Genomic DNA, 12,027 nt, shown 5'->3' with positions numbered 1-12,027 from the left:
ACACATTTGACAGAATGAATGACGTGTTGAAACAAGAATGAGCAGTCATGTGAGCAAAATTATATAATGTTGTGGACATTCAGGAGTGCCAACTAGGCTGAGGGCCTTCTCAGTAGTGGCACCCACCCTGTGGAACGCCCTCCCATCAGATGCCAAGGAAATAAACAACTACCTGACTTTTAGAAAGCATCTGAAGGCAGCCCTGTTTTTAATATTCTGTTGGGAGCTGCCCAGAGTGGCTGGGGAGGCTCGGCCAGATGGGCGGGATATAAGTAATAAATTTATTATTAGTATTGTTAATATTTATTTATTTATTTATTTATTTATTTATTTATTTATTTATTTATTTATTTTCTTTGCACATAGGCTGGACCCTCCATTACACTCACCAAATAAGACCCAAATTTGCATAAAACCTGCATACACTTTGTCACATACAAATTTGTACCCTGTTTTTCAGGCAGGGGTAGAGCACACAAAAACGAATCAGGAGTCACAAATAATAAGCTGTCCAGCAAACAGAATATCAACAGGTGAAGCAATCCCCAGAATTGTAGTCCCATACTATGAAAGGCTTACTCAGTTGAATAACTGCCTGCCACATAGTTGATATAGGCATGAGAGCTCTGCTGACCTCTACTGCCAACCCCAAACCATGCAAAGAACTCAGGTTTCATGAGTTGTAACTTCTAAACGAGCCTATGCTACTGTAACTCTTTTATAGAGCTTTTAGGTAGACAATACTGCATTCATTGAGTGACCAGAAGTGGCATTGCAGATGGATGGGATCAAAAGTGTCTTAAGATTTACACCAGTTCTGCTCAGATGCTCACGTTTGGATAAATTCAAGATTTAAATAGTTAAAAAGCAAACAATGTGTTCATTTGCTGGTGTTATTTATTAATACCTCATAGCAGCTACAGCACACACACACACACATTTTTGAACAAAAGGGATTTGAGATCCCCACTCAGTCATGAAGCTCACTTGCTGTCAATGAGTCAGGCACTGTCTCTTCAGCTAACTTGCCTCATGGGCTTCATTGGAAAGTAAAAGGGAAAGGGAAAGAACTGCTATCAGTAAATTGCAGCTAGAAAGGCAACATCATGCGCAATACTGACTCTTTTCTTGAAATTAAAACAACGTCCAAATACTTGTTAAAATATTCAAAAGCTTTAACTTGCAGAAGATATAGCTAAAGAAGGATATATATACACCAATTCCAAGAACCTCCATAACCAGAGAGGGGGTTTATGGGGGCATTCACCCTTCCCTGAATATTGCTGCTATAGTTAATTTAACCAACCCACCCCCCCATTCCACTGTTGCATTTCCTTAAGGAAGAAAACAACAGATCAAGAGATCATATAACAACACTACTTCAATTGAAAAGCACATAGTGAACATTTCTCTCCATTCCACGCTGTTAAAAACAGCAGCAACAAAAAGTTTGGGCCGCTCAATATATGTTTAAGATTAACTTGTGTAACTGTATATTGGGCGGGGGGGGGGTGGAGAGAAAGAGAAAGAAGTGATGAGACTAGAAACCGAAGCTGAACAAAGTCCGGTGGTCTCTGTACAGGGGCTTAATAAGGCAGATCTCTGCTTCTGTGATATTTCCCCCCTGGATCTGGAGGAAGAGCATCAGATTCCTGCAAGGAAATATTGGTTTGACCTGCCTCTGGACTGTTTTCTTAGCTTCTCTTTCAATTCTTAGGTGGCTCGTTATATTGGGAGCGTGAGGATAAGCCACCTGCAGAAGAGTCTCCTTCCTTCTACCCTCGTGCCTCATCACTTGAGGTCGAGATAGCTGCCTATGTGCTCCTTGCACTGCTCACCGGAACCACACCAACTCCAGCACAACTGACAACAGCTTCGCAGATTGTCCTTTGGCTTACCAAGCAGCAGAATCCTTATGGAGGCTTCAGCAGCACCCAGGTACAGTAACTCTTGTGCTTTGTCCTCCATCACATGGGCTACAGCCAGGGCTCTGCATACTTGGCAATAAAATCATTCATATATATATATATATATGAATAACTCAGAGGAGTTATGAGCTATGCCATGCAGGGCCATCCAAGATGGACAGGTCATAGTGGAGAGTTTTGACTAAATGTGATCCACCTGGAGCAGGAACTGGCAAGCCACTCCAGTATCCCTGCCAAGAAAACTCCATGGATAAAGACAACAACAAATATATATATATATATATATATATATATATATATATATATATAGGCAGTATGCAAATTAAAAGTGAAATGAAAAGAAAAATTAAAATATGATACCTCCCATTTATGCTCCTCTGAGTACCTTGAGGGAAAGGGAGGGTGCAAATATGGGGAATAAAAACAAATTATTCACCAAGAGAAGCTTTTTGAGATTATGCAAATTTGTATTTTAAAATGGATGTAAGAGTTGTTTGTATTGTCTTCTTTAACTGGGGAAATTGCTCCTGGCTTCAGGGAGACAAGGGTCTTCCATATCACCTGCTACATGAGATCATTTTAAACAGGTGGTTCTGGGGAACAAGTATGAAAACTTCTGTGTGCTGGTTTTTTGTTTTTGTTTTAGTGAGCATAGGTCATTCTTCAGTTTTTGCTATTTAAATCACTAACTAGCTTAAATAGAATACTGAAGGACATCAGAAAAAATGCACATTAAGTTTGTGAAATTAAGGCCTCCACCTTGGAAGAGGAGGAAACTGGGAAATGGTGCAAAGACGCAATTTTCCATGGAACAATGCTGTTTTATTGCATACATGTAAAAGGTAAAGGTAAAGGTGCCCGTACGGACCAGTCTTGCCAGACTCTAGGGTTGTGCGCTCATCTCACTCAAGAGGCCGGGAGCCAGCGCTGTCCACAGACACTTCCGGGTCCCGTGGCCAGCGTGACAAAGCTGCATCTGGCGAGCCAGTGCAGCACACGGAAACGCCGTTTACCTTCCCGCCAGTAAGCGGTCCCTATTTATCTACTTGCACCCAGGGGTGCTTTCGAACTGCTAGGTTGGCAGGCGCTGGGACCGAGCAACGGGAGCGCACCCCGCCGCAGGGATTCGAACCGCCGACCTTTCGATCGGCAAGCCCTAGGCGCTGAGGCTTTTACCCACAGTGCCACCCACGTCCCATTGCATACATGAGTGGAGAACAAAACAAGAGTCTACAGGATTTTTTTGTTGATCCTAGACCGGATACAGTAATATCCTTTTTTTGTTTTGTTTTGTTTTGTTTATGCATCCATAATCAGGAAAAGAAGAAAGAGATATGTAGATTGCTTTTTGTATTGTGCTGTATCCTGGGGTGGAGGGAGGGCATGCTTTTAGTTGCCAGTGTTGAAAATTTCAATTTAAAGATATTAAAAGATAATAAAGGAACCACTCTGGCCTGTAAGAGAAATTTATAAACCTTTCCTACATAGCATTTGAACATAGCTTTAAGCATCCTTTCGTTGCCACTATTCTCTTGCAGGACACGGTAGTGGCTATACAAGCTTTGGCTCTGTTCAGCCAATATACTTTCTCTAAGGATGGCCAGAACTCAGTCAGGATCCATTCCAACAAGCCTTTTGAGAGAGTCTTTGAAGTGAACAATGACAATCGCCTATTGCTGCAGCGGACTTCCCTGCCTGACGTTCCAGGGGAGTATACGGTGGAAGTGAATGGCACTGGGTGTGTCTTTACACAGGTAATTGTTGATACACCTTCAGGGCTGTCTTAAGCATATGCAGTGCATATGCAGTGCCGGGGTGCAAAGATCCGCCCGGTGTCCCCGCCCCCCCCCCCCGGTTGCCCAGTCCCAGGTGCACAGGAGGACGGAGCCAGCCGGCTGCCTCAGCGTCTTGCTGGCTCAGTCGCCCCCGAACTCAAGGCGCAGAGCCACATGCAGCAAAAGAGCCTGCCCAACCGATGGGTGGGCTCTTCCCCAGACTCAACTCTCGGGCCCCGGACTCTCAGCCTGGCACCCCTGAGAGCCCAGCGCCCGGGTGCCCCACACCCCTAGCGCCTATTAAGAGCCAGTGTGGTGTAGTGGTTAAGAGTGGTGGACTCGTAATCTGGTGAACTGGGTTTACTTCCCCGCTCCTCCACATACAGCTGCTGGGTGGCCTTGGGCCAGTCACACTTCTCTGAAGTCTCTCACCCCCACTCACCTCACAGAGTGTTTGTTGTGGGGGAGGAAGGGAAAGGAGATTGTTAGCCGCTTTGAGACTCCTTAGGGTAGTGATAAAGCGGGATATCAAATCCAAACTCCTCCTCCTCCTCCTCCTCTTCTTCTTCTTCTTCTTCTTCTATGGGTAAGATGGCCCTGTGCACCTTGCACACTTGCGAAGACGAAAAGGATTTCAAAGGTCATCTTTTGCTATGTGCACATTATTCCTTATGGCACTAGCAAGGGATGGTGGCAGGATTTCCTGAGCCCGGTACACTATATGTGGACTGGGGCCCCTGCTTCACTGGCCTACCCCACAAATCTGTTGATTATGATGTTGTTGTTGTTGTTATTCATAGAATTGTAGAGTTGGAAATGAGCACAAGGGTAATCTAGTCCAACCCCCTGCAATGCAGAGATCTTTTGCCTAACCCACAACCCTGAGATTAAGAGTCTCATAGCGACTGAGCTAAGCAGGCAAGTCATTATGACTAATTTAATTTCTTTACTGCTTTATGTTTTTAAGAGAGAAACCTCAAAGCGGATTACGACACATTGAACGATCCAGAACAGAATGTTACTGAAGAAAGTCAGATATAACGTATACTTTCAAAGCAACATAATTAACAGGAAACTTATCTTAAAGATTCAAAATAAAACAGAATGTCTCTGTGGACACAAATTCTGCTTGCAAAGCTAATTTGGCTTTGTATGAAAGGATAGGTGGTGGTTGGCAGGAACCAAGCAATACTTCTAGGAACTAAAAGAATCTGCAAAATATGTGGACATAGGTGATAACAAGATACACATGACCACCACAGGCAACAATATCTCTCTCATTTACTATCATTTAAGACTCTAAATAAGCTAGTGACTGTCTTCAAGATTATGCCTTTCACACACATTGTGAAGGCCACATTGCCTTGAGTTTATTTTTTCACTCCCCTGTTTTTTATTCCATGTTTTCTAGGCAGTTATGAGATACAACGTCCTTCTTCCCAAAAAGTCTTCTGGGTTTTTCCTCTCTGTGCAGACGGCAAACGTCTCTTGTGGAGACACCTTCCAGGCAAAGTTTGCCATTGTCATCACAGCCAGGTACCTTTTTATCAACCTCGTATGCATAGATTGTATGTGTGTGGAAGGGAAAGAAAAAGAGGTGTAACTTAAAACGACAGTTCCAGAGAGACAGAGCAGAATAGTCCTGCGGCTGCGTACCTTCTAAAATGGGTTTCAGTTCAGTAGTCTGGCATGTAAACAATAAGCTGGTGAAGGTTGCAGTCCTGTACATTTAGGCCTAAGCTCCATTGATAACAGGTATTTCTGGGTATGAATGCAGAAGGGATAATTACAGGGACTATGAATACGGATGGATATGGACAATATGAGTGTGTTGCTGGAGTAACTGGACATGAGAAGGGGTTAATTTCCTTCATGAGCATAATCACCCCACGGATGATGCTTCACTTCATGAGCATAATCACCCCATGGATGAGCTAATCACAAGTGCAAGATCAGCCAGGCCAGTTGCTATGGTAATGGCCCAGTGCCCCAACTATATCTGTGAATTAATGCATGATGGCTCACTTGCAGAGTCTGTTAGTAGAGTTGTCCAGTGTTACGTCCTGAATTGCTGAAATTATTTAGAGCAAAGGAGGTACTTTGTACTTGTATGTATCTGTATATATCTGTATCTACAAGTTGCATATCTCTACGTCCATAACTGTTTTACTGAGCCTTATCTTCTGCAACAGAAAACTATCTGAACCTTTCTCTGCTTCCATGTAGTGACTGGTACAGGGAACAACTTCCACTGTGTGGGTATCTCACCTGAGATTTCCAACATGTGTGTAATTAGCATGTATGACAATGTTTTAGTACCCCTAGGAATTCATCCCAACATCAGATGTATAGACAGCAGGTCCCTCTGTCGTATGTTAGCTATCTAGCTTCCCACAAACCGCACCCCGGTCCCCAATGGGCAGCTGCTGCCACAGTACTGGAGATTGCATTTCCTAGATGTACTGGAGTCATTACTAGCCAAGTAGGCACGGAATGACAGTATTTGAATCTGAAATTACTGCTCTGAGATGGTAAAGGAGCTCCAAGGCATAGACAGAGTACAAACACGCAATTTGTAAGCAACAGCATTTTCCCTCTTATCCTCCTGGTGCATTTTACCACTAAACAATTAAATATATATATTGCACACTGTATCCCAAGATGGCTTTGGTCTAGGAATTCAGATTGACCCAGTCTTCCTTTCCTTTCAGATACACCGGGAAGCGCAATAGTTCCAACATGGCCATCATTGATGTGAAGATGCTTACAGGCTTGGTACCTGACCAGGCATCCCTGCAAAAGGTAAATGTAAAAAGTGGAATGGCTTTGAGGGATAGGATTGTTGGGCATTTAAATTTGCAAACGCATCACCTGCCACAAGAGACGGGAGGCTTCGCCTACTGGCTCCCACCAACCTGGCTATGACTACCAATCAGATAATGTGGCCTGTGTGTCAGACAGCCAAAGTTCCATGCCCACACTGGTCAGCTGTACCCTGTCCCTGCAAAAAATGTCAGTTTTTAGTGCTGAATACTGGGGTGTGGAGCAGTGTGACCTTGAGTTGCTTCCAATGAAGTAAAAGGGGGAATGGCTGACTTTCCTCATGTAGACCCTCCAAGTCCCCCTATTTTCCAGGGACATCCCTAACTCAGAGAAGCTGTTCCGGTTTCTGATTTGATCCCAGAATGTCCTGTTTTTCCTTAGGATGTCTCTATTTTCATTGGAGAAATGTTGGAGGGTATGGAGTTATCCAACCCCCAAGCCGTCTGAAGGCAATCCTATATAGGGAAGTTTTAAAAATGTTTAATGTTTTATTATGTTTTTATATATGTTGGAAGCTGCTCAGAGTGCTAGGGCAACCCAATAAGATGTGTGGGGTATAAATAGTAAAACTATCATTATAGAATGGGACGTCCCTATTTGCATAAGAGAAATGTTGGAGGGTACGTCCATGCCCCATCTACCTTTGTAGGGTCCTGTGCCCACCTCCATACACAGCATTGCAACAGATTTTACCACCAGAACTGCTCTGGGAAGGAAGCGGTGAAGGTCGCCCATAACCACAATATGTATCTTTGATGACTGTTACATTCAAAGGAAACAGGATAAGGGGAATAATCCTACAACTAACTGCATCCTGGTCATTGACTGCAGAGAACTGGCTTCTTCCAAACATACAATGTGGCTTTTCAACATTCTAAAATGTAACAGACTCCACTTGTTCTCTTTCCTTTTCATAAAGATGATCTATAATACATATATTTTATTGTTTCATGATGGATGCATGCATCAATATTATTCCAGCAAAATTTATGGATTTCTTACATCTGTATCTGATTCGTCCCATGTTTCCCTTTTGTGTGCGTGTTAGAAGTCATTCCATACTCCATCTAGTGTGTCTTCAGGTGGCCAGTGAAGGTTGTCATCTTTCCTGTGCTTCCTTGTTCACAGCTTCGTGATGACAGAATTGTGATGAAGGTGGAAAGCAAAGAAAACCATGTCATCATCTACCTGGACTACGTATGTTCTGCTCAGATCTGCCTCTTGTTTTGTGGAGTATTAACTGCCTACAAGACTAACGATTCCCATTGTGCTTTTATTCCCAGCTCTCATCCAAGGGAATCAGTTTCAGCTTCCTAGTTGCCCAAGACCTTCCAGTTTCAAATATCAAACCAGCCTCGGTGTTCGTGTATGACTACTATGAAACAGGTAAAGAAAACTAATATGCCATAGAACAGCCTTCCCTCATCTGATGAAATCTAGATTTTTTCGACTGCCAACTGCCTTCATCCCCAACCAGTGACCATTCTGGCTGGGGCTGACGGAAGTTGTAAACTGAGAGAAAACTTTATTCTATACCTAGGACTTGGACCTTTAACTATCTGTGGCCTTTTAGAAGTGGGTGGGATGTTTTTAATGTATTTATATAGGAGTTTTGCTTCTTTGATGTTTGGTTGTAAGTCACTTTGGGTTGCCCTGGGCAAGATATATATATATTTTAAAATCATATTTATTAAAGTTTCCAGAAATATAGAAATACAAAGAAAAAAGAAAAAGAAGAAAAGATACTTAAAACCTTACTTTCATTGCCTACTTTCTGGGACTCCCCCCCTCCCCCTCCCAACTGTATTCCCCTTTCATTAATTTGGTTCTACAAGCTCTCACTCCCAGTTTGAAACTTAATTTGTTTAACCCACTATCCAAATTGAATTGTACAAATCTTACCACCGTCCCACATTATTAACAAGAAAAGAAAAAAGATTTTCCCCAAGATCCACCCCGGTTCCTTCCACGAATTCCCTTTTTTAAACACGTCCAATCAAAATAAAATGACATACGTAAGTTATATAAAGAAATAGAAAATAAACGATATAAAAAGATTCAAAAGATGGTTACACAGCCTTTGAATTCCAAATCTCCCCCCCCCCTTCCCCTGGGTTGCCTTGGGCAAGATAAAGCAACTAAAAATAATATTAAGAAATAATAATAATAATCCTCTCAAGATTTTATTTTCATTTTTTAAATTGAAAAAAAAAACATTAGAAGGCACCAGGTCTGTGTGTGGTAGAATTAATTTGCCATAAAGCACATGGGATGGTCAAATAATCAAATTCCTATTACTTTCTCTGCTACAGATGAAATTGGGATTGCCGAATACAAGTTCCCTTGCCATTCTGAAGATCCTTGAACCCTTTGGATAATCTGGAGAAAGTAAGTTGGAAGACAGGAGCATCAAACTTGGAAACAGAAGTGAGACGATTGTTATCCTATCTGGTGACTGGGGATGGGGAGAAAGGCGGTGAAGAAGATGGTTTCATAGAAAGGATCAAGCAATGGTCTTCTGTGTGTTACAGTTGGTCTTCTCTAAAAGCCATAAAAAGTCTTTACTTTTTCATCTACAGTCATGGAAGGAGTAGACACTCGCTGGCCTCAGAAATTAAAAGTGCTAGAAGACATTCACATCATAGCTTCAATGCAAAAAAGATGAGGGAATGATTTCACACTCCAGACATCTTTCACTCATAAGGCATCCTTGCAAAAGAATTTCAGAATTGCATGACATTCTGAACCAAAATGTATTAGGAAGTTTGATTCTGTATGTTTATCATTCAGTGAAGAATAGCGTAACATCCTTCTCTGGGAAGGGGAATAGTGGTTGCAGAGTGCCCCTGTTTGCCTCACTGAGGGACAAATTATTTTTTGTTAGAAGATCATCAATTTCACATTTGAATTATTTGAGAACTCTCAGGTGGATGCCATCTGGACTCGGCGATTTGTCAGTTTTCATTTTGTTTATTAGGCCTAAAACTTTATCTCTTGTCACCACCACCTTCCTCAGTTCCTAAGACTAACTTTCTTGCAAAAGTTATTTCAGGTACTGGGATCTGCCCTATATCTTCCGTTGTGAAGACAGGTGCAAGGGAAGTTTCCCTCTTCTTGAAAGCAATGTTCTCCTTCTCCGAGACTGTCATTCTCCCTGATAGCAGGGGAGCTATCATTGTGGGAGTGGGGCACAGCTATAATGTCCCCCCAAGGCCTCATCCACCAACCTCTCTGCCTCTCTTAGCTCTTCTAGGTCTGCCACCTTGGCCTTAAGGTAACAAATTTGTTCCTGGAGAGCCAGGAGCTCATTGCACCCTGTACACACTCATGACTTCTGTCAAACAGGGAGATAAGTTGTACATGTGACAGACAATGCAAAACACTGGAAAGCCTTTATGCCCCTACTGGCATTCTAATTGCCTAGTTGTTTTTGTAGTTTAAGTTGCTTTATTTAGAGCTTGGGTTTTCTGTAAGTCAATGAAGGGAGGGGCAGAATGACATGACCTGGCCTCTTCTCTCTTTTCACACACATCTTCTTAACTTGCCTTGCTGCTTTGCCAGGGGGGTCTCCCTGTAGCTCATGGATCAGGTTCCTCACTAGCTTGCTCTAAATTTATACACCACCTGGCTAGTTCCTCCTAGCTGTAGTGTCTGCGTCTCAGAACTAAAGTGATATTTCTGTAGTTTTACTCTGATTATTGTTCCCAAGTGTCATATTTCAGTGTCTAAAACTAAGGCATCAAAGAGTAGCCTATGGAAGTTGAGCCATTCATCGTTTTGAATTGGGTTAACTAATGGTTTATTTTGTTTGTTTCTGCAGGACAAAGTTATGTCGTCATGAAAAGATATTCCTCAATTAAGTCTGCAGTCATCCTAAGGGAGGTGTTCAGGAAGAATCATATTTGTTAAACTATTAGGTCTTGGAAGAAAATCACTAGAAAATACACCTTTCAACTGAGAGTTCTGCCACTCATTTCAATGAGAGGCTGTTTCACCAGTTCTTTGCAATAAAATCTTGTGATTATGAAGAGTGCCTTGCCTGCTCATTTTAATCTCCAATGCTGATGGTCCAGACTCTGTTTACACTGGGTGGATTATATAAGACCTGGTATAGGATAGCACCCTGGTATAGGATAGTTGGACACAGGTGACGCTGTGGTCTAAACTGTGGAGCATTTTCGGCTTGCCGATTGGAAGGTCGGCAGTTCAAATCCCCGCGACAGAGTGAGCTCCCATTGCTCAGTCCCAGCTTCTGCCAACCTAACAGTTTGAAAGCACGCCAGTGCAAGTAGATAAATAGGTACTGCTGTGGCAGGAAGGTAAATGGCGTTTCCGTACGCTCTGGCTTCTGTCACGGTATCCCGTTGTGCCAGTAGTGATTTAGTCATGCTGGCCACATGACCCGGAAAGCTGTCTGTGGAAAAATGCCGGATTCCTCGGCCTGAAGCGAGATGAGCACCATACCTCATAGTAGCCTTTGACTGGACTTAACCATCCAGGGGCCCTTTACCTTTACCTTTTTTACCTACTACCCACCTTCCTTAACATTTGGTACCCTCCGGACATTCTAGACTATAACTTCCCTGTTCAAACCTCAATTCAGCCACAAATTCATTGGATAGCTTTACCCCAACCCAGTGCTTTTCTTCTAGAAAGAAAAGGTGCCAGTGCTGTGTACCCTTGAGTACCCCCAGAAAAAAGCACTTCCCCAACCTAATATGGAAATTCTGATGGTGGGCTATCTTACAATTTGTGTGAACCACTTGGAGCAAAAAATTTTGCAGCCGACACACAGCCGGCCCAGCCGTTATGTGCGTTGAGGCCAGCACCAGGGGCAGAGGAGCCGGCACTGAATTTGGCCAAGATGTCTCCAATTTCAGGTGAGATTTCATCAGAAACAGCGAGATCTCACCTGAAATCAGTCCCAATGCTGGCGCCACTTCTTGAAGGTGGCAGGGCAGGTGACACAGGTGGCAGATGCAGCGGCAAGGCCGTGCTTCCTATTTGGCCTCAAGCAGCGAAATGGGACATGCCTCCCCTGAGCTGATATAAAACCCGACTCCCATCTTGGTTCTGAATGGAGAAAATTCTGATAAGGAGCCAAAGCATTTGACTGACAGGTGAGGCTTTGGGGTCTGGCCTACTGTCTCTTCAGGCCATGCTCTCTGAGAGGCCATGGTGCCGTCACCAGCCACACTAATGGAACACTCTTGCAGGCCTCTGGCACTGGAGCAGCTACGCAGCATTCCTGGGAAGGGGTCCTGGTGTTCTGGGACTCACAGCTGCTCTCTTGTGAGCACCCGGTATAGCAGAGTAAAAACTGCAGACAGAGTTGAGGAGGTATATGGGCATACCTACTTTATTTCTACTAATTACAGAATAAAGAACATAACAAACACGTATGAGAGAAGCAGCCCTCGTACAGACATCCTGTCTCATCGCAAGACAGAGCAGAAAGAAAAAATACATCATCAACCTTTATTAAGGTCCAGAGACCCAAC

General features: G+C 43.2%; 1 protein-coding gene across 2 annotated transcripts in view; it reads left to right on the top strand.

Annotated features, from left to right (window-relative positions):
• Positions 1 to 10,556, top strand: part of LOC310697059 (ovostatin-like) — a 52,855-nt gene extending 42,299 nt beyond the window's left edge. For both annotated transcript variants that reach the window (XM_083483290.1, XM_083483291.1), the window contains 8 exons: positions 1,718 to 1,938; positions 3,467 to 3,682; positions 5,115 to 5,239; positions 6,415 to 6,505; positions 7,655 to 7,723; positions 7,810 to 7,912; positions 8,839 to 8,914; positions 10,347 to 10,556. In XM_083483290.1, the coding sequence (XP_083339416.1) occupies positions 1,718 to 1,938; positions 3,467 to 3,682; positions 5,115 to 5,239; positions 6,415 to 6,505; positions 7,655 to 7,723; positions 7,810 to 7,912; positions 8,839 to 8,891 (878 nt within the window). In that variant the 3' untranslated portion in view covers positions 8,892 to 8,914; positions 10,347 to 10,556. The remainder of the gene's footprint in view (positions 1 to 1,717; positions 1,939 to 3,466; positions 3,683 to 5,114; positions 5,240 to 6,414; positions 6,506 to 7,654; positions 7,724 to 7,809; positions 7,913 to 8,838; positions 8,915 to 10,346) is intronic.
• Positions 10,557 to 12,027: the final 1,471 nt, after the last annotated feature.

Source organism: Podarcis liolepis (genome assembly GCF_965112155.1).
Source record: "Podarcis liolepis genome assembly, chromosome: 17".
NCBI lineage: Eukaryota > Metazoa > Chordata > Lepidosauria > Squamata > Lacertidae > Podarcis > Podarcis liolepis.
Note: the sequence above shows the minus strand (reverse complement) of the source record. Positions and strands in the feature narration are given on the sequence as shown.